At 37.5% G+C, this 23,530-nt stretch overlaps 1 protein-coding gene across 1 annotated transcript in view; it reads left to right on the top strand.

The window, feature by feature from the left end:
* Positions 1–722: 722 nt before the first annotated feature.
* The window catches only part of TFB1M (transcription factor B1, mitochondrial), a 66,372-nt gene continuing 43,564 nt past the window's right edge, over positions 723–23,530 (top strand). Inside the window, exons 1-4 of the mRNA XM_025866375.2 lie at positions 723–955; positions 3,825–3,976; positions 21,029–21,137; positions 22,702–22,853. Of these exons, the coding sequence (XP_025722160.1) occupies positions 823–955; positions 3,825–3,976; positions 21,029–21,137; positions 22,702–22,853 (546 nt within the window). The 5' untranslated portion in view covers positions 723–822. The remainder of the gene's footprint in view (positions 956–3,824; positions 3,977–21,028; positions 21,138–22,701; positions 22,854–23,530) is intronic.

Here is a 23,530-nt window from a genome sequence, read left to right as displayed (position 1 = left end):
TTTTTTTCATTGACTGGATACGTTTAGAGGGGGCAGAAGAATTGGATTCTACTTCTGGCCATCTCACTGCAAAACTGTGCTCCGATCCTTCAACCCCTCTGGCCGCGTTCATCCGCTAGACCATTACGGTAGTAACGGCCACCATTGATTACGGACTTAACGCATGCCATGCATTGCACTATGTTCTGAATCTGCACACCAGGCGACTTCTCCCATTTAGTTCTTGCGATTTTAAGGTAGATATGTCCATTTTACAGATGAAAAACTAAGGCTGAAAGAAGTTAGAAACCTGCCATCCGGCACCGACAATACTAACGTTCTAAAAACATCTACCATAAGAGAAAATCGTTAGCAACCAATAGCGTTGGCTCTGTCATTGGCTTTCCCACAATTACCCAGAGAGGAGTCAGGCACGTCTAACCGCCGGGAAAATTCACCCCAGAGTGTTCCTGGGCTCCTCGGTCCTCTGCTCCGCCCCTCCGCGTTCCTGTCCAGGCCCCGCCTCGCTCCGCCCCCCGGGCCGCTCTGGCCACCGCCCACCCAGGAGAGACCCCGCCCTCCCCTCACCTCGACACCCTGAAGGGCGAAAAGCAGCGCGTACCCAGCCTGCACTGCTCTTAGCGAGACGCAGCGCATGCGCTCTGGGTGCGCCCAGATTTCCTGTCTGTCCACTGCACTTCCGACGAGGTATATCCCGCCAATAAGGTCGGCTCGGAGGTGGGCCTTAATGCTCCCCGCTCCCGCCCCCCTTTCCCTTCCGTGGTGGAGTTAAGAGCAGCGCGAAAAGTCCGCGGTGGGAGCTGGACGGTTCCGCGGGGCTTTATGGCTGCCTCTCGGACGCTGAGCACTTTCCGTCTCCCGCCACTGCCCACGATTCGAGAAATCATTAAGTTATTCAGGCTGCAAGCAGCGAAGCAGCTATCCCAGAATTTTCTCCTGGACTTGAAGCTGACAGGTGGCTGTCTTCTCAGTGCTCCCCCTCATCCCCGGGGACGTGGGCCGGGGGTTTCGCGCGGACCCTGTGGGCGGGTGTCTGGCGTCAGGCAGTGTGCAGCGGGCCTCAGGTCAGGTCCTTCTACCGCTTTGTGCTCAAAGAACCCCGGAGCACCGCCCAGGAGACGCGTGGAATGAGTTGTTCGCCCGCAGACGCTCGCGGGCGTTTGCGGTGGGCGAGCGAAGGCAGGTTATGTAGACGTCGGGCAGACACTAGGGGAGGCGGGGGTCGCGTACCGTGAAAGGCGGGTGTGGAAATTCGAATCTCGGTGTGTTGACACTATGAAAGCGTGCTGCATGTGTGACTAGTTTTGCTTTCCATGCAATGTAAAGTTATCAGAATTTAAATTAGTGCGGGGAGTTTTTCAATAACATGTCGAAAAAGTATCACTCGTGGGATTACGTTATTTAAACGTTTGCTTGTTGAATCCAAAACCCTCGAGGGCGCAAATACTCGGTAAATACATATGAGACAAGCTACTTTGTGCTAGTACTGGAGATGCAGTTCGGGAGTGAACGAGGCGAAGTCTGTCCTCAGGGAGCTTACGTTTCTAGAAAGTTTGCATTTCCACCCTTTTAAGTCACTTTTTATGAGGTAAAATTTACGTGCAATAAAATGAACCAGTTACAAGTGCACGGTCTGATGAGTTTTGACAGACATACATAACCGCTACCCCCGTTTCTTGATGATATTTTCTTCTAAAAGGTGAGGTTGCAAGAATAAGAGGTAGTATTATAAGTATGTCCACTAATTTACTGTTGGAGTATTTACTGTATTTGAGGTTTTGATATTTAATTCCATTTTGGCCCGTCGTGAGAGGCTGAAAAGATCAGTAAATCTTACCCAAAAAGTTCATTTTCAGTTAAATGAAGTATAGGCCACAAACCATGAATAACATGTTTTATTTCTTGGATGTGGAGTCTTTATTCTGCTAGTAGAAATATGATTTTGGGTAAAACAGCTTAACTAAGCTTCAGTTTCTCATCTGTTAATTGGAGGAAAGCCCCTACTGCAAGAGCTTTAAAGGGTTACCCACCTCTAAAATTCTTTAGTTCTAGTAGTAACTAGAATCAGCCTTGTCTGGCAGTCCTTAGTCACATTTTGCAGGTATAAAGCACCATTCTTAAGACGGAAAATATAGGTCTTTATATTTTTAATGTAGAAAAAAATCCTTCATTTACAGTATCATGTGTGCGCCTTTATTCACTCTCAGGAGTAAATTCAGGAACGCAAGAGAAGGGAGATTAAAGTACTTGTCTGAGGTGAGAAGCTCAGGTGGGAGCAGATGCTTCCTGAATTGACAGTGCCTTTTTGATGTTCATTTGTATTTGAATGTGCCTGAAAAGTCTGAGGGCAGAGCCCCTGACCTCTCAACTATACTAGCTCTCCGTTTAAGAATATTAAATTCATAATGTCTGCGCTTAAGGTATCAATTCTATTCCTTCTAAGAGGCATTGTTCTGGAGTGGAGGAAGGATTGCTTTAGAATTTACACCTGAGCTGGAGTCCCTTCTCTTCCATTTGCTTTCTAGATGACCTTGCACAAATCAAACAATAGACAAGGAAATTGAAAAGTTCAGAGAAGTTAAGTTGGGGTAGTAGTTCTTAATGTGTTGGAAGGATTGGAAGAATTGTGAGATGCAAGCGAGAGAGCATGTACAGCACCTAAAACAAATGGTGAGCATATTACTAATTCCCGCCCAGCACCAGTTAAAAGACAAAACTATTTTAGGATGGCCTAGTCGGTTTAGTGTCCCACTCTTGATTTCTGCTCAGGTCATGATCTTGGAGTGGTGAGATTGAGCCCAGCATGGGGCTCCACACTCAGCGGGGAGTCTGCTTGAGATTCTCTCCCTCTCCCTCTGCCCCTCCCCCTCACTCTTTCTCTAAATCTTAAAAAAAAAAATTTATTTTTGCCTTTAAGCCTACAAAAATGATTGCATCTCTGAACACTGCAAAGAAGTGTTGGTATGTTTTCAGCGGCTAAATTTCCACTATCCCAGGAGGCCCAGTTACTTGGATTTTAGTATCTCAGTCAGTAAGACCAGCCCATTATATGTTTTTCCAGAAGTGATAATTGGTTGCAATGAATCCTCAATAATCTTTTTCATGATCTCTTAAGCTCTGTTAACTTAAAGAGGTTGATTAATTTAAAATACTAACTTTTCCATATCAATTTGCATACTTGCAAAGCTTTAAACATGTCCACTGATAAGTTTAACTTTTTCCCAAAAATGACCAAGAATCTAAATTTCTGCTAGTCCTATGAGTAGAGTAGGAAGGAACGAGTAGGTAAGAACTTGTTGCTGTGGCCTTATTGACCATCTAGATGTTTGTAGGTAAAAATGAGACTACCAGCACTTTTTGCTTTGGGATTTCAAACTAGCAGCATTGGAAATTCTGAATGTAAAACTAGTTTTACTTACTCAAATATTCAGTATTTGGCAACTATAGAGAGATGGTGCATGCTCACCTGGTCAGTTCTTAGGAATTGATTGATTGGTTTGGTGGAGGAACAGATAGAAAATACAGTATTAACTATGTAATTGATTGGTTTGGTGGAGGAACAGATAGAAAATACAGTATTAACTAATTTAAGTTAGGAAGTTTGTCGTGATAATCCTATTTTTGTTAAGGGACTGACGATACAAATAAACTATGTTGTGGTAGAATAGGGAATGGCCACTATATGTTGTTTAGGTTAAGATTTAAATAATCAGACAAATATGATGTAAAGGATTAGTTGAGTAATGGTTGATAAGAATTTGTGGAGATTGTTAAATTTTGTACATTAAAATTTATCAAGACAATTAAAACATTCTTTTTTCTAGATAAAATCGTAAGGAAAGCTGGGAATCTGACAAATGCTTACGTTTATGAAGTGGGCCCTGGGCCAGGGGGAATCACAAGATCCATTCTCAATGCCAATGTTGCTGAACTTTTGGTGGTTGAAAAGGATAGTCGATTTATTCCTGGATTACAGGTAAGATACTTAAAATGTCTTTTTTAGAAGGCAAAAAAAAAACGATTTAAATCTTCAGGCCATGATTCTTAAACTTCAGGATATCCCAAGGATTATATAGGTTGCTCTTCAAACTACAGATCTCCAGGCCCCATTCCAAAGATTTGGATTCCATAGTCTGGAGAGGTCTAGGAATTGCATTTCTTTTTTTTTTTACTTTTTGAGTTTTTGTTGTTTTTTTTGTTTGTTTTTTAAGATTTTTATTTATTTATTTGACAGAGAGAGACACAGCGAGAGAGGGAACACAAGCAGGGGGAGTGGGAGAGGGAGAAGCAGGCTCCCTGAGCAGGGAGCCCCATGCGGGGCTTGATCCCAGGACCCTGGGATCATGACTTGAGCTGAAGGCAGACGCTTACGACTGAGCCACCCAGGTGTCCCTAGAAGTTGCATTTCTTTTTCTTTTTTTTTCTTTTTAAGATTTTATTTATTCATTTGAGACACAGAGATAGAGAGGAAGAGGGAGAAGCACACTCCCCTGCTGAGCCAGGAGCCTGACGTGGGGCTTGATCCCAGGACCCTGGGATCATGACCCGAGCTGAGGGCACACGCTTAACTGTCTGAGCCAACCAGGTGCCCCAGGAATTGCATTTCTGACAAGCATCCCAGCATGGTCTGTTGACCACTACCTGAATAAACCTGCGTTATGCATCAATGCTAGACAAACTAGTTGCTTTGTGTGATCTTTTTTTTAACAGCCATGCATGTTCTGGCCCATTCCTAAAAAATAAGTAAATAATGCCAATAATGACTTAGTTACTGGCATGATTTATGAGAACTTCATTTAGATTCAGAAAATCATTTCTACAAGCAAAAAATGGAGAAAACATATGCTTTTTAAACAGATTAATTGTTTAGCTTAAGTATTTGGTAAGAACTTAAGTGAAGAAATGAAGTTGTACCGCTGTACACATAGATTTAAGATGAGGTTTGAATGAAGTGATACATGCATCTTTAAAACAGGTGCCATTGTTATATGAGAAATATTTGAGGGAACTGGGCATGTTTCAGTTGGAGAAGAGGAGCCTTGGGTGAGGAGATTCATAGCTGTCTCTGAAAAGGTAGCAGTGAAGAGGATAGCTTATTTTGATTTCTAAAAAAAGAACTAATACAAATAGGTGGGAATTGAGGGAGGCTGATGTGGATTTAAAATAAGGAGGGACTTATATTTTTTAAATAAGGAGGGACTTATATTTTTTAATAAGGAGGCAAACAGTGAAACCCATTATATCAGGGATTTTGTAAAGGCAGTTCTTCACAGGGGGGCACTTAATGGCTAAAGGGCCTTTGTTTGATACCTCTGTAATTCTAAAACTTTAGAAGAGCCCTTAGCCTTTGGCTTAGATGAGTAGCAATTTATTTTGTGAGTCCAACAGAATAATAAAGTTATCTGCATTATCACTTTCACACAAGAGACAAATTGGTTTAAAATTAGTACAGTCTAATGCTTGTATGTGCAATAATTGAAAAAGGTTTCATTTCTACCAGAACAGTTTGAGGAAATTTGTGTGAAAATCTAGGGCTTTGTATGCATGCAACTGATTTTTTTTTTTTTTTTAAAGAAACCTGGTGATTTCTTTCTTCTTATTGGGCTACATTTTGTTTTATGCTTCAAAAAAATTATATAATATTTAGTTTTATCTAATTTTACCACCCTATTGACAGAATTAGTTTCAGATTTATAACTATTTTGGGATTCTCATATGGTACATATTCCTTGATGTGGAATTTTAATAGTGATTTTTGCTTTGAACTACATTCTTCTTTGAAGAACTGTATCTCAATCAGAGGTGAAAGTGGAAATATCTTATTTTTGGTGAGATCATGAGGTAATGAAAAGAAGCTGAATAACACTATGTAATTCCCTTTAGGTTTCTTCATCTAGCCCTTTCTGGACATGGGGAATACTCATTTGACTTTTTTGCACTTGAAGAGACTTCCTAACCCTCAATCTTACTGTCTGTTAGACGTAATTCTTTCTCCTGAGGCAAGGAGGTGAATCAAATTTCTGTTCATCCCCACCTGAATTTACATATTCTCTTTTCCTGATCTCAGCTAAGATCTTTGAAGACAGGCTATTTAAAAGGCAACTACACGCTCCTCTTTTCAGCTGCCCCACCAAGGCCCTGCACTCCTAACCCCTGCCTTGTTTTATTTGTCTCATTAGATTGATCATCTGATACACTATATTTTCTTATTTGTTGTCTATCTTACCCCTCTGGAATGTCAGTGCCAAGAGCATGGAGATTTTTATGTGTTTCGTTCTCTGTTCTGTCTACCACATGTAACTGTGGCTGGCATGTAGCAGGTGTTCAATAATGTCTTCTGTGGGAAAATAAAACGTTGACTAATGTATATGTATCTATCTAATTAACCAACTAAATATGTCATTTAATAGTGAAAATGAATAATTGTGCAGCATTGATTATTAAAAAGTTGTGTGCTCTTTTTTCTAAATATAAAGATTTATTTCAAGGTAAATTGTTCTGTAAGAATTGTGTATTTGTCTTATCTGTTTCTGTAGAAGCAAAATTCTTAGTGTCTTCTATTGCAGGAAAGGAGTTTGCCTTAAAAAGAAATGTTGGGTACTAACATATCAAGTAGATTTCTTTTTCCTATAAAGAATGTTTCAATATGTAAAACCACTTTCATTTAGAGGTACTAAATTAATCATAAAACAAAGGCAGAAGGAGTGATCTGTTTTAAGGATTCCATTTTAATGGTTTCTAAGCTAATAGAATCACTTTTTAAAGAAATTGTAATAATTTATAAAATGTCTTCTAGCTGAAACTACGTCATTTGTATCCTAATCCAATTCTTACGATATCATCATGAGGCATCTTAGGGCCTTAGGGGAAAGAACATAGTGCTAACATGCAGGTTTCATCGTCAGCATGTTGTAAAGTAAAAAAACATGTCTCTTCTAGTATGTGAACACATAATAGGATAGTTTTGTGGTGAAGAACACAGACTTAAGTGTCAGATTGGTTTTGACTTTGGGCTCTATCATTTACTGGTTATGTCTTCGGGCAGTTAACTATGTCCTCTGTGCCTCAATTTGCTCATAGGATTGTAATGAGGATTAAATTAATGCCTCATACTTAGTTAAGCACTCAGTATAATTTTCGATATAAATAATCAATTATTGTCCCTCTGCCTTGGGCATCTGTTAATTAAGGATTGATCAGGAGACTGCTTATCTGGAAAGAGGTATAGGAGAACTGTAAAGTTATTCCTTTGGAACACTAGAATATAAATCCCCAGTGCTGTGGAAACGTTTCTCCCAACTCCTCAAGTTAACATTGGACATCTAGGGTTTCTTTCTCTTAATGTTGTAGCATTCTCTTGTGATTGTACATTTTTAGGTTTTTTTTTAAATTTTTTAGTTGCTTATTGTTGTTACATTTTTATGGCTGAGTGGATTTGCTGTGCTTTGGAGGGGAGTGAGATTTTTTGGTACCTCAGGAACTTGAGGTTTTGTTCTTCCCCCATTTCTGAACTGGAGAGAACAACGTAAGTAATACGTTCTCCTTGAAGTAAATAATCTGGGTTCTTCATTTTTTTCCTGTTTTGTTATTAATATATAAAATCTTTAAAACAGTCGTATTTATGGAGGGCTTACTGCACTAAGTACTTTGTTTTACAGTTTTATTGAGTATTATTGATGTGCAGTAAACTGTACATGTTAAAAGTATACAGATTACCGAATTTTGACAAATAAAATCTCCTGAAACCATCACCACAGTTGAGATAATGAACATCCATCACCTTCAAGATTCCTCATTTTCCTTTATAATTCATCCCTCCCTCCTCCCCTTTCCTATCTTCAGACAACCATTGTTCTGTTTTGTCACTATAGGATATTTCCCATTTTTTTAGAATTTTATATAAATGGAATCGTACAGTATATGCTCTTTTTTGTCTTACGTCTTTTACTGAGCATAAGTATTTTGAGATTCATCCATGTTGGGGTGTTTATCAATAGTTTGATTTTTTTTTTTTATTGCTGATTAGTATTCCATTGTATGGGTATGCCAAGTTTGTAAATCCATTCACTAGTGATGGACTTTGGGTTGTTTTCATTTTTTGGCAATTAGGTATAGAGCTATCATTAACATTCACATGCAAGTTTTTGTGTGAATATATACTTTTATTTCTCTTGAGAAAAGAATTAGATGTGGAGTGTCTGAGTCTTATGGTAGGTGTATGTTAAACTTTTTGTGAAACTACCAAACTGTTTTATAAAGTGGCTGTACCATTTAACATTCCCCCCAGCTATGCCTGAGAATTCCCTTAACTTCACACGCTTCTCACGCTTGGTATGGTCAATCTTTTAAATGGTAACCATCCAGATGAGCATATAGTAGTATCTTAATGTGGTTTTTATTTGCATTTTCCTGATCAGTAATACTGGACATATTTTCTTAAGATTTATTTATGTTTAGAAGGAGAGTGTGAGGGGGGCCAGAGGGAGAGGGAAAGAGAAAATCCTCAAGCAGAAAACCCACTGAGTGCAGAGCCCAATGTGGGGCTTGATCCCAGGACCCTGAGATCATGACCTGAGCTGAAAGCAAAAGTCAACCGCTTAACCCACTGAGCACCCAGGTGCCCCTGGACATATTTTCATGTGTTTATTTGCCATCTGTATATCTTCTTTGGAGAATTGTGCAACATTTTGAGCATTTCTTGTTTTGTCTTCGTATTGCTGTATGGTAGGAAATCTTTATATATTTTGTCAGATACATGTTTTGTAGTGCTTTCTACTCAAATGGGATTTACCTTTTCATTTTTGACATTTAACAGTGTCTTTGAAAGAGTAAACTTAGTTTTAATGTACAGTTTATCAGTTTTTTCCTTTTGAATTTTATGCTTTTTGCATCTTATGTTAAAAAATGTTAAAACAAGAACTAAATTTCCATGTTTTCTTCTAGATGTTTTATAATTTCAAGTTTTTCATGTAGGTTTATGATAAATTTTGAGTTACCTTTTGTGTGTAGTGTGAGGAAGGAGTAGAGGTTCATTTTTTTTCCATCATTTGTTGAAAATGTTATCTTTTCCTCATTGAATTGCCTTGCTCCTATTTTCAGAAATCAACTGGTCTTATGAATGGTGGTCTGTTTCTGGACTTCCAGTTCTTTTCTGTTGATATAAGTCTGTTTTTTTCACTGAGACCAACCTGTATTGGTTACCATAGCTTTATAGTAAGACTTGACAGCAGGTAATTTAAGTCTTCTGAGCTTACCTTTCCTTCCAAAATTGTTTTGGCTATTCTGTAACCCCTTTACATTTCCATATAGTTGTAAAATTAGATCATCAATTTCCTTTTTTTTTTTTCCTTAAAGCCTGGTGGGACTTTGATTAGGATTGGACTAAAACTATAGATCACTGTAAGGAGAACTGGGATCTTAATGGCATAAGCTTCTGATTTGTAAATATGGTATGTCTCCCTGTTTATTTAGGTTTTCTTCAGTTTTTCTCAACAGTGTTTCATAGTTCTAAGTATACAAGTCTTGCACATCTTTTGTCACATTTACCCCTATGTCCTATTTTTTGATGCCATTGTACTTAGTATTGGTTTTTAGTTTTGATTTCCATTTGTTTGTTGCTCCTGTGTAGAAATACCATCTGTTTTGATGTGGACTTTGTATCCTGCAACTTTGCTGTGCTCACTTCTTTGTGGCTCTTTTGTAGATTTCTTAAGATTGTCTGCATGTGTTATCATTTCATTTGCAATAAAGACCGTTTTTACCTTCTCCATATCAATATCTTTGCCTCTGTTTCTTCTTGTCTTGACTAGAATCTCCAGTACAATGTTGAGCAGAAAACTAGGAGTAGACCTCCTTGCCTATCCCTGATCTCAGGGGGAAAGCGTTCAGACTTTTACCATTGAGTATGATGTTAGTTGTAGGTTTTTCCTGGATCTCCTTTTTCAGACTGAGGAAGGTCCATCTGTTCCTAGTTTGCTGAGAGGTCGTGGTGCTTTGTTTGGTTTTTGTTTTTGTTTTAAATAGTGGATGTTGAGTTTGCAGAAATACTTTTTCTGAGTTTATTGAGATAGTCATATGGCTTTTTTTTCTTTAGTTATTTTTTTTTTCTAATGGTAAATCAACCATCTGTAGAATCTCCTCATTCCTGATATTGGTAAATTGTGTGTGTCTCTTTTTTTCTGATCAGTCTGGCTGCATATTGGTGAACTTTATTGATCTTCTCAAAAAAAAACAAAAAAGCTCTTGATTTCATAGATCTTTCTGTCTTGGGTTCCGTTTTCTATTTCGTTGATTTCTGCTCTGAAATCTTTATGTTATTCTGTTTCCTTGAGGTTTACTTTCTTCTTTCTATAGTTTTTTTTTTAATTTTTTGTTGTTTTGTTAATCACCATACATTACGTCATTAGTTTTTGATGTAGTGTTCCATGATTCATTGTTTGTACATAAAACCCAGTGCTCCACGCAGAACGTGCCCTCTTTAATACCCATCACCAGACTAAACCATCCCCCCACCCCCCTCCCCTCTAGAACCCTGTTTGTTTTTCAGAGTCCATCGTCTCTCATGGTTCGTCTCCCCCTCCGATTTACTCCCCTTCGTTCTTCCCCTCCTGCTATGTTTTTTTTTTCTTAACATATATTGCATTATTTGTTTCAGAGGTACAGATCTGTGATTCAGTAGTCTTGCACACTTCACAGCGCTCACCATAGCACATCTTTCTATAGTTTTTTAAGGTGGAAGCTCAGGTTAATTCTTTGAAGCCTTTCTGATTTTCTTATAGGTGTTTAGTGCTATAAATATCCCTCTCAGTACAACCTGAGCAGAATCCCACAGATTTTGATAGGTTGTGTTTTCATTTTCATTCATTCATAATGAATGAAATTTACTAATTTACTTTAAATTTTGTTGAGATATTAGACCTAAAGACTTCTGGAAGAAGTTTGGAATTCCCGTATAAACCTTCAACTCCAATTTCCCTTTTTATTTCTTATTTGACTTGTTGGGTTACTTAGATGTGTATCATTTAGCTTGTAAATTTTGGTGTTTTTCAGATATCTTTCTGTTATTAGTTTTTCATTCCATTGTGATCAGAGAACATACTTAGCATGACTTGAGTAATTTTAATTTATAGTTGTTTTATGGTGTACATATGGTTTGTCTTGGTAAGTGTTCCTGATGCATTTGAAAAGAATATGTATTCTGCTGAAAAGAATGTATTCCCCCCAGGGTGCCTAGGTGGCTCAGTTGTTAAGCATCTGCCTTCAGCTCAGGTCATGATCCCAGGGTCCTGGGATCCAGCCCTGCATCTGGCTCCCCGCTCTGCAGGAAGCCTGCTTCTCCCTCTCCCACTCCCCCTGCTTGTGTTCCCTTTCTCGCTGTGTCTCTCTCTGTCAAATAAATAAATACAATCTTTAAAAAAAAAAAAAAGTGTATTCCCCTGTAAGGATATGCATTTTGGTGAAAAAGGATACGCATTCTTCTGTTGTTGGATGCTACAGAAATTTCAGTTAGGTCAAGTTGGGGTTATTCAAGTCTTCTATGTGAGTTTCTGTTTGTTCTATTATTTATTAAGAGAAGGGTATTGAAATCTCCAGTTCTAACTGCAGACTTGTCTGTCTCTCCTTGCAGTTCTATCAGTTTTTCTTTCATCTATTTTGAAGCACTGTTATTAGGTGCATGAACATTTAGGACTGTTATGTCTTTGTGATGAATTGGTTCCTCTGTCATTATGAAATGATCTCCATGACCCCTGGTGATATTCTTTCCTCTAAAATCTACCTTGATAATGTAGCCATTCCAGCTTTCTTTTGTTTAATGTTAGAGTGATAAAGTTTTTCATCCTTTTTATTTGTGTCTTTATATTTAAAATGCATTTCTTGTAGGAAGCATATAGCTGGGTCTTGCTTTTTTCTCATCAATCTGATCATCTCTGCCTTCTGTATTAGTTTTCTATTGTTGCTGTAACAAATTACCACAAATGCAATAGCTTAAAATGACACAAATTTATTCTCTTACAGTTCTGGGGATAAGAAGTCTAAAATGAAGGTCAGTAGGGCTCTATTCCTTTTCTGGAGGCTTCAGGGTAGAATTGTTTCCTTGCCTTTTTCAGCTTCTGGAGGCCACTTGCATTTATTAGTCCCTGAACGTCTTGCTTCTGTATCTACTATTGACTTTAATCCTTCTGTCTCACTCTTATTAAGGTCCGTGTGATTGATTATGTTGGGTCCACCCAGATAATCTAGGATAATCTCCCCATCTTGTGATCTTTAATCACATCTGCAATGTCCTTTTTACCATGTAAGGTAATATAGTCACAGGGATTAGGATGTGGACATCTTTGTGGGGCTAGTATGCCGCCTGCTGCAATTTTTATCTATAACTCTGGTTTACTATTTTAGTAATTTATTGACGGTATATGGTTATACATCTTTAAAGTATCCCAATTTATCTTCAAGTAATAAAATGCCACTTTATGTATAGCATACAAATCTTACAATAGTTAGTGTATTTGTATTTCTCCTTGCATGCCTTTGTACCGTTGTCATACATTATACTTCTCCATATGTTGTAAAGTTCACAAGACAATGTTATTTTTGTTTTAAAAGTCAACTCTATATTAAAGATTTCAATATAGTTGACTTTTGAACAATGTGGTGGTTAGGGGTGCTAACTCCCACATAGTTGAAAATCCACGTATAACTTTGGACTCCCCAGAAACTTAACTACTGAAGTCTACTGTTAACTAGAAGCCTTACCAATAACCAATCAATTAATGCATACTTTGTGTGTTACGTGTGTTATGTGCTGTATTCTTATAATAAAGTAAGCTAGAGAAAGGAAATGTTATTAAAAAAATCGTAAGGAAGGGCACCTGGATGGCTCAGTCAGTTAGGCATCTGACTCTTGTTTTCAGCTCAGGTCCTGATCTCAGCATGGAGTCTGCTTGTCCCTCTCCCTCTGGTCCTACCCCTGTGTGTGCCCATGCTCTCTCTCTCAAAATCTTAAAAAAAAAAAAAATGAGAGAATATATTTACAGTACTGTAAGAAATCTGCATGTAAGTGGACTGACCAGTGCTGTCAAACCCTGTTGTTAAAGGGTCAACTGTAATAAGAAACAATGTTACATATTTACCTATTTGGTTACCTTTTTTTTTTTGTATTAAGTAGATTCCATACTCAGCATGGAGCCCAGCACAAGGCTCAGACTCAACAACCGTGAGATCAAGACCTGAGCTGAAAGCAAGAGTTGGACGCTCAACCAACTGAGCCACCCAGGTGCCCCCCATATGGTTACTATTTTGAGCGCTCCCTCATCCATATTTCCATTTAGTATTTTTTTCTTTCTACCTGAAATACTTTCTTTAGCATTTTTTGTAACTGTGGATCTGTCGGTGACAGAACTTTCAGTGTTTGTATGTCTTAAAAAGTGTTTTGTTTTGCCTTTTTTTTAATTTTTTTTTTAAGATTTTATTTATTTGCGAGAGACAGAGAATGAGAGACAGAGAGCATGAGAGGGAGGAGGGTCAGAGGGAGAAGCAGACTCCCTGCTGAGCAGGGAGCCCAATATGGGACTCGATCCCAGGACTCCAGGATTGTGACCTGAGCTGAAGGCAGTTGCTTAACCAACTGAGCCACCCAGGCACCCAATTTTGCCTTTGTTTTTGAAAAACATACTGGCAGTTTATTTTCTTTTAGTAGTCAAAAAATGTTGCTCCCCTGTCTTCTCATTTGCATTGTTTCTGACAAGAAATCTGTTGTCATTCTTATCTTTGCCCCTCTGCCTTTTTTCTCTGGCTTCTTTTAAGATTTACTCTCTATCACTGGTTTTGAGCAATTTCATCATGGTGCACCTTGGTGTCCTTTTCTTCATGTTTCTTTTGTGTAGGGCTCCTTGAGCTTCGTGGTGGATCTGCAGGTTTTCCTGCGTTTCCTGCTGTCCAGCATCTGAAAACTGTTGTTTCATCTATTTTGTCCATTTTTATCTGTTTAAACCAGAAGAGACTACCTGGTATTTATACTCCATCTTAGAGTAAGAAGCTCTAGGATTCTTCTTAATTATTATGTGCTTATTTCATGGAATTATGGAAACATTAAGTCATGATTATTGATAGTATCACCTCTGAGTTTTATGATAGGTAAACTGATTATTTCTACTTGACAGGCAGGATAGAAAGCTCACAGGATTGGTGTCAGATCTCAGAAATAGCACATACTAGCTTTGTGATCTTGAGCTTGCAGTTGAACCACTTTTAGCTTCAGCTTTCTCATCTGCAGCATGGGAATAATCGCTATCATTTGTGATCCTTGTAAGGATAGATGGAAATTTATGTAAAGAGATTGGCATGTCAAGAGCCTGGCTATTGCCAGTATTCAGTAAATGGTTGCTATTATAATGATGCCCCTTCTCTGTCATCTTATAAATGGATATATAAATAATTTAGTCATCCCAGCAAAAGGAACTGTTTTTCAACAGAGATAATAAAACTTGTAAATTCTTTCATCTCTAGCAAATTTTACAAAAGAAAAGATTGCCTTACTTTCTGCTGTGACATGATTACATCACACATGACTCACTTGATACAGCTACAGCTATAGTTAATCAAAACCCAGCAAACAAGTAAAAGGTGGCCTACAGCCAAAGTGATTTCCTAGTCCACTACAAATTAGAAGTACAGAGATCAGTGCTAGAGGCAGACCCACTGACAACAGCAAGAAGTAACAGTGGCAGAAAAGCTATAAAAAGCAAACATAAAAACTAAAAAAAAAAAACTCAGTAGTAAGGGATCATAACCATTGAAGCTGTTACTCTACAGGCAACAGTGACCCTGGTCATCAAGAAAAGGATGAAATTGGGTTCACTGTTCTCAACTTAAGGAAGAGAATTATGTGATATTGTATGGAAGGATTCTATCTATAAGTTCTTTTTTTTCTTTTCACAAGTTTTTTTATTGAAGTACAATTAACATAGTGTTGTTTTAGTTTCAGGTGGACAGTATAATCAGCAATTCTATACCTTTCCCAGTGCTCATCAAGATAATGTACTCTTAATTCTCTTTATCTGTTTCACCTCTTCCCCTACCCAGCTCCCCTCTGCAATGACTAGTTAGCTCTCTATATTTAAGATTCTGATTTTTCTATTTTTCTCTTTTCTGTTTGTTTTGTTCTTTAAATTCCACATATAAGTGAAATCATATGGTACTTGTCTTTCTCTGACTGACTTATTTTACTTAGCATTATATCCCCTAGGTCCATCTGTGTTGCTGCAAATGTGAAGATTTCATTCTTTTTTATGCCTGAGTAATATTTCATATATATACACCACATCTTCTTTATCCATTCACCTATCCATGGACACATGGGCTGCTTCCATATCTTGGTTATAAATAATGCTGCAGTAAACAAGGAGGTACATATATCTTTTCAAATTAGTGTTTTACTTTTTGGGAGGTAAATACCCAGTAGTGGAATTACTGGATTTTATGGTAATTGTATTTTTAATATTTGAGGAACTTCCGTACTGTTTTCCACAGTGGCTATACCAATTTGCATTCCCACCAACGGTAGTACACAGGATTCCTTTTTCTCCACATCCTCACCAACACCTGTTATTTCTTGTGTTTTTTATTTTATCCATTCTGATGGGTATAAAGTGATATCTCACTGTGGTTTTGATGTGCATTTCTCGGATTAGCAATGTTGAGCATCTTCTCATTTCTGTTGACCATCTGTATGTCTTCTTTGGAAAATGTTTACTGAGGTCCTCTGCCTATTTCTTAATAGAATAATTTGGTTTTTTTCGGTTGAGTTGTAGAAGTTCCTAATATATTTTGGATATTATGTTTGGTTGATTTTTCTTTCACTCTGCAAAAGCTTTTTATTTTGGTTAGTCCCAGTAGTTTATTTTTGCTTTTGTTTCCCTTGCCTGAGGAGATGTATCTAGAAAAACTGTTTTTATGGCCAGTGTCAAAGGAATTACTGCCTATGTTTTCTCCTAGGGGTTTTGCAGTTTCAGGTCTCACATTTAGATCTTTAATCCATTTTAAGTTTATTTTTATGTAGGATGTAAGAAGGTGGTAGAGTTTCATTCTTTTGCATGTAGCTGTCCAGTTTTCCAAGCACCATTTGTTGAAGAGATCATCTTTTTCCCCATTATATATTCTTGCCTCCTTTGTAAAAGATTAATTGACCAAAGAAGCATGGTTTTATTTCTGGGCTCTCTATTCTGCTCCATTAATCTCTGTGCCTGTTTTCTTTTTTTTGTTTTTTTTTTTTTTTGCCAGTTCCATACTATTTTGATTACTATAACTTTGCAGTATATCTGAAAATCTGGGATTGTGTTACTTCCAGCTTTGTTCTTTTTCAAGTTTGCTTTGGCTATTTGCGGTCTTTTGTGGTTCCGTATAAATTTTAGGGTAATTTGTACTAGTTCTGTGAAAAATGTTGGTATTTTGATAGGGATTGCATTGAACCTGTAGATTGCTTTGGGTATTATGGACATTTTAGCAATGTTGACTCTTCTAGTCTATGAGTATGGAATACCTTTCCACTTGTGTCATCTTCAATTTTTTTCATCAGTGTTTCATAGTTTTCGGAGTATGGGTCTTTCACCTCCTTGGTTAAGTTTATGCCTAGGCATTTTGTTATTTTGGGTGCAGTTATAAATGGGATTATTTCCTTAATTTTTCTTTCTGCTGCTTCATTGTTATTCAAAAAAATCATTCACCTTGATCAACTGGGATTTATTCCAGGAATGCAGGGGTGGTTCAGTATTCGCTAATCAATGTGATACATGACATTAATAAGAGAAAGTATAAAAACCATATGATCCTAGATGCAGAAAAAGCATTTGACAAAGAACAACATCCATTCATGATAAAAACTCAACAAAATAGGTTTAGAGGGAACATACCTCAACATGATATTGTGAAAAACCCCACAGCTAATGTCATACCCAATAGTGGAAAACTGAGAGCTTTTCCTCTAAGATCAGGAACAAGACAAGGATGTCTATTCTCCCCATTTTTATTTGTTATATTACTGGAAGTCCTAGCCACAGCAACTGGACAAGAAAAAGACAGGACATGATACTATGTAAGTTTCTTTTTAAGAAATGTTAACTGCTGGTTGAATAGAAAGTTTACTAAATCAAATCTCTAAATCCTTGACGAGGCTGAGTAAATTAATTTATGCTATGCGTGTTTGGGTCCTATTTAAAAAACAAAACAAGTTGACTTTTTGAAATCATGCTGTAATCTTCACCTTAAAAATCTATATTAACATTGTCTTAAATTCTTTTGAATAATAGCATTAGTCTTTTTTATGTGTTCTTTAGAAGAATACAAATTTTGTCTTTCATCTGTCATGTTCTATATTACAGATTCTTTCTCATATAGTTTGCCTAACACTTCTGTCCAGCACTTCAACAATGTTTGGGTTCCTACTATGTAGCAAGTCAGAAAGAAGGTAATACCACCAGGCTGTGTAATTAATGCTTTAGCTCACTGTATAGTGCTGGTTGCCATGAGCCCCTCATGATGAGAAGGTGGCATAAAACATACAAAATGACCAGTCAGTATAGTTCTTTGTTCTCAAGGAATTTCTAGTTGTGTCTAAGTTCCAAGAGTTGCATAAATTATTTCCTCATCAGATTAGATCACCAACAAATTACCTAGGTGGACCATAGTTACTTGCCTCCTGTGGAAAAGCTATCTCTAAGACCTTGACTTAGAAGAGAGAGATTTTTTAAATCACCAAATGAAGAATTCTCCTGCATTTGTTTCCTCATTTTTATTAAAGGCATTCGCCATTATTTTGTTCCCTATGTCCCTTATAAAACTTAATGCTACAAAAAAACCATTTTCTCTCTTGGGGATTTAGTATAATTATTTCCAGTAGACACTAAAAATTCTGTAATTCAGTATATAAATTGTGAGTTAACACCTCTAGGATTTAAATACGTGCTTCTCCTTTTCATGGTTTGGTTTTCTGTTTCTTCTTTTACAGCCTTAGCTAATGAATGCCTTTTACTCTAAGGTGACTTAAATCTCATTTTGGAAGGATACAGGATTGAAAACTAAAATAAAAATGATAGAACAATTTAAGAGTGTCTGTAAAAATACTCATTTGGCTGTAATCAAGTGCTTGCATTCATAGTAGGCTGTGCCTTTGAGCACATTATGAGCTAACACCATCAGGGTTTTAAAGTGTAATGTAGCAGTATTCTTGAAGGGCTATAACGGTGATCTTTCCCACCTCTCCACCATCCCCCAAATATTGTCAGGATAATGAAAACATCTTTCTCTATTAGTGGTTGGTAGGAAAGTGTTCATGTGTCATTGCTGAATATCATTAGGTGTTTAAATGGCTGTTGTCTGTAATCATACTATAATTTCAGTTTGTATAGTGTTTTTTCCCCCCATAATTGTTTCAAGGACTTCACTTAAAGCTGTGGTCACCAATATTCATTCCTTCTGCAGTGGGGAGTCTGAAAGGGGACGACCAAGCTACAAAGTGGTCTTAAAAGATGGACCTTTTAAAGAATGGGAGGATTTGCTTCGTCATTGACTGAGACTTAAGCCTGAAGGGGCATCCAAAAGAAATAGGATAGAAATGCAACTTTAAATCTAGGAAAGGAAGGTTAATGTGTGTTATATCAGTTTTCTGGTATGCAGCTATATGTGTCATTGTAGAAAAAAATGAACATTTCAAACGTGGTTATCAGAGCATGTATATTAATGCCAAAGAGCCAAGTTTACATTGTTTTGTTGTAGTCTTAATTACTAATTATTACTTTCTATATATTGATATTATGAAGCATAAGCTTTTAGTTCTTCTGCCTTTCTGTTTTTGGTATGCTAATTTGTTTTAATTATGTGAAGCATAATTATAGAAAAAAACATTCTTCATTGATAGTAAATGCTATTAAATACACAGTTTTTATATAGTAAGAGCCTGTCCTACAGAGAACTAGCTCCTTTTTTATTCATAATGTATTGAGGATATTATGTTTTTGATGATTTATTGTCTGGAACTCATCAGATTAAGTTTTAGCAAATCTTGGTAATTTAAAATAATCCATAAGTACATTAATATCAGAAGTACGCAGTTATTTTTGCTAAACTACCATGATGAAACGTACTAAACTAGATGATTCCCAAATTGAAAATGTTTAGCTTCTTACCAGTATAAGCATTTGAGCTCTGAATTTCCGAAATGTTACTTATATAATTCTACCTGATTTATCAGTGAAATAAATCTTTGCAAGTTTCTTGACCTTACAGATTTTGGGACCCTCAAATCTCGGTCTGGGAGGGGAAGGTTCCAGTTTTACAGTTGGTCATTCACTTATCAAAAAATGTGAAGCACCTACTGTGTGCTGTTGTAGCTGCAAGGGACATTAAAGTAGATGAGAAACAGATACTACCCTTAAGGAGCATATGTTATTACATGGGAAAGAAGCCTCTCTGTACACAATCACAATATAGTATGTTATAAATGCTGTAAAGAAGCATATGCGAGACATAGCATTAACCCAAAGGCAGAAGTAATCTACAAACTAGGTGCTTGGGTCCAGGGTCTCCTCTCTGGCTTCTGTGATGTTTCTTTCATCCTTCCTATCAGTTGCCAGAATTAGGCAAGGGAAGGGTTAGTAGAGAGAATCAGCTTTAACTGAGCTAGAGGAGTAAGGGGTGCTCAGGGCAGAAGTTCCCTGATTTGGAGCCAAGGGTGTCTGAGCTCCTTGAGGTGAGACTTGATGTGGAAAGAGGGTCACCTCTTCTTTATAATCTATATTAGCAGGGATGTTTGTTCTCATCAGTTGCATTCACTCCTGCATTTTAAACTTTGTAAGCGTCAGGGACTGCATCTGGATTGGGATTTTGGAGTTTTTTGTTTTTTGTTTTTAAGCCAAGGACTTTAAGAATAAGTTTTGTGTTGGGTACAGGGGCCCTTAAAGCAATACAAATATATAGATGGCTTAGTTTCAAGGCGCTTTTCATATGGGTGCCAACACTTTAGTACTGTGAGAGCATTTCTCAAGGTATGGTGCTAAGGTAGATAAAATGAAGAAAAATAAGAAAGAAAAGGGTACTTCCCCCCCCCTTTTTTTCCTTTTATACTTAGACTAAAGGAAGAGGAACGAAAACAAGTGGTTGGAAAGTAGAAATAGGCTAGAAGGTAGCTATTGGTAAAACATGCGGGATAGTTAATTCATTAGGTTGAAAGTGCCTGTGGATCAAGAAATAGTAAGATTAGGAATGTCAGGGGAGTGTCTCGGTGCCACATGTAGCTTGGCAATGACAAATGACTTTCTACTTGATTTGAATCTACTGTTAGATTAGGTTATAGCTCTTGGTAATATGTAAAATTCTTTGTATGTATTTAGGCTATAAAGATTTATTGAATTAAGTTCATCTTTATGATTTATTCCCAAATAGTTCTCAATATTTTAATGTCCTTAGTCTATAATTTAAAAACTTGGAGATAGAGGGGCACCTGAGTCACTCAGTCGGTTAAGCCTTCTGCTCAGCTCATAATCTCCAGGTCCTGGGATCGAGCTCCAAGTCAGGCTCCCTGCTGTTTCTCTCTCTCCCTCCCTCTGCCCCTACTCCCTGCTCATTCTCCCTCTCTCTCAAATAAAAATCTTAAAAAAAAAATACAAAAAACCTTGCAGATAGGAATTGAGTTTTTGCTAAATCTGTACAGAAATGCAAGTTATTCTGGGGGTCAGAATTATGTTAATATATTATTTGTGAAATTATAAGCTATTGCTCTACTATAATCTGTTACCATCATAGGTCATTCATATGTGTTAGAAATGAAACATCAGGATTGTCTATTGCAGTAGACACGGTGTACTCTTAGTTCATTAGTGATCACTCTTAGTCTCTGCCTTTTCATACTGATTTGATGCACAGATCTGAAGTAAAAAATATATATATATATATATAGAGAGAGAGAGAGTATGTGTGTGTGTGTGTTTCACTATCCTCTAAAGTATGAGCTCATTTTATTGACCTTTTTGTAAATTAGATGCTTTCTGATGCAGCACCTGGAAAACTGAGAATTGTCCATGGAGATGTGTTGACATTTAAGATAGAAAGGGCTTTTCCAGGAAGTCTTAAAAGACGGTGGGAGGATGGTAAGTGATTTGGGGTTTTTTATTATTTTCTTTTATTATTTATAGTACAAATATTTATGTTATTATATGTTACAAATGTTATTATACATTTATATTAAATATTATCAGAACAGAATTAAATAGGTGCTATGCATTGTAATTTTTTCTTTTTTCCAAAATAATAAATCTAATTCCTTTTTTTAAATTCTAATTTACTTGTCTCATATTTTTTAAATGTTCAGAATTCTCTTCAAATAAACTTGCAATTTTTATGATACCATGTAAGGATGGGATAAACTATGACTGTTAAATTTTTACAAATGGTGAAAAAAGAAATGTTTTAGTAAACCACGCCCCATCTAATTTCCATGGTCTCACATTCAGTGACCAGCCAAGGCACTCTTCATCTGTAGACTGTTTATTGGGTACCTGCTATGTGCCAGCTCGCTGGGACACATAGATAGGTGGGGTGTATTACTTGCCTGTGAAACCCATCAAAGCAGATGCAGGTGCTACTGTGGGCCTCCATCTAACTGCCTCCTGTCTCCGGCCTCTCCACGGCCGGGCTTCTTCAGAGAGGTCGGCACTGCCTGTCCCCGCCTTCCAACATGCCATTCTCTTCTAAGCACACTGACTCCAGGTTTCCAGCCTTGCCCCAGCCATGCTGGAGTCACACTGACCTCCTGATTTCCTCTTCAGACCTTATCTGACTGAGCTCTCAGGCATTTATGTGACTGTTGCCTACTCTGTTCCAGAGGTTATCTCTGCTCCTGTCTTCCCTGATACCAGGTTCTCCTGTTCTTCCTTTTACATTGTGTGAGCTTTCTGTAGCTATTCTTTGCTGGTGGTTATTTTTCCACCCACCTCCTCTTAGATGTTGTTCCTGAGATTTTTCTTTTTTGAGCGTCTTCCTCGTGCTACAGATTGGCCTGAAGGACTCTGCTCCCGTGGTTTCACTGACCACGTGTATATCGCAGACACTTCCGTCTGTATATGCAGCCAGTATCCCCTTCCTGGGCATCTGACCCTCTAACAGCATCATCTAGGTGCAGATACTTGGACCATATCATGTCCAGATCAATTGTCTTTTTCCTCAAACCAAGTCTTTTTCATATTTTTCCTAAGCTGAAAAACCTAAGGACTTTGAGCAGTAATTAAGGTAGAATTTTTTTCTTTTCTTTTTTTTTTTAAAGATTTTATTTATTTATTTGACAGAGAGAGATACCACAAGAGAGGGACCACAAGCAGGGGGAGTGGGAGAGGGAGAAGCAGGCTTCCCGCAGAGCAGGGAGCCCAACACGGGGCTCGATCCCAGGACCCTGGGATCATGACCTGAGCTGAAGGCAGATGCTTAACGGCTGAGCCACCCAGGTGCCCCTAGAATTTTTTTCTTAATAATTCAAAGCTGATTGTGAGAAAACATTGCTTTTGAAGAATAAATGGACTGAAAAATACTTAGCCATATCTTTTTATATATTTTTGTTTGATACTATTAGTATGCAGTTTGATTTTACTCTTAGCTAAAATTGTATTCAGAATCCATTAATAAAATCGTTACAGGTTGTTTTTTTCTCCTGCTTACCAGATCCTCCAAATGTACATGTTATTGGAAATCTGCCTTTTAATGTATCAACTCCGCTGATTATCAAGTGGCTTGAAAATGTTTCTTGTAGAGGTGGACCTTTTGTTTATGGCAGAACCCAGATGATGTTGACTTTTCAAAAGGAAGTGGCAGAGGTGAGTTTTAACTTTTTTTTGGCTATTTTATCACATGATCAAATTCCAGAACACAATAATACTGCATTTTTGTCACAGACTATGTTTTCTAAGTTAATACTCCCATTACACGCACAAAGCAACAACAGCTCAACCAAAAGTTAAACCTGTAATGATGATGACAGGCGTAACTGCTCTAAGCTCTCCATGGAGAACATGAATGATGTGCCGCCAGCCAAAAAGGCAGTGTAGTCCATGCTGGGACTCAATAGGGCCATAGAACAATTAGAGACAGATAAAACCTGTGGGATATTGGTGATACAGGAATACATAAGGATTGGCATATGATATGTTGAAATTGATATATTGAACTTAATAAGTTCATATCAATGAGAAAAACATTTAACTAATGATAGTTAAAGAATGTAGTAATTGATTTGGAGAGAGGGAAGGGGGTTGGCATCTCATTATGCCGTAGGTAGGCTTTCCCTTGATCCCCTCCTTCAGCTGTGCCTGCTGTGCCTGCATTCCCATGACAGGAGTGTTCCAGGTTCACTCTCTAGAAAATAATCCTACAGGGTAGGCAAGGGCAGTTTGTGAGCTCCAGAGGTTTAATGAGGGGATCTGCAGACCATTAAGTGTTTTTTAAAAATTTTTATTATGACCTACAAATACTGAAGAGTATATGACGTATTTGT

Source organism: Callorhinus ursinus, unplaced genomic scaffold (genome assembly GCF_003265705.2).
Source record: "Callorhinus ursinus isolate GAN/ISIS: 27379988/994484 unplaced genomic scaffold, GSC_fseal_2.0 scaffold6, whole genome shotgun sequence".
Lineage (NCBI taxonomy): Eukaryota > Metazoa > Chordata > Mammalia > Carnivora > Otariidae > Callorhinus > Callorhinus ursinus.
The sequence above is the reverse complement of the archived record's forward strand: the minus strand, read 5'-3'. Positions and strand labels throughout refer to the sequence as shown.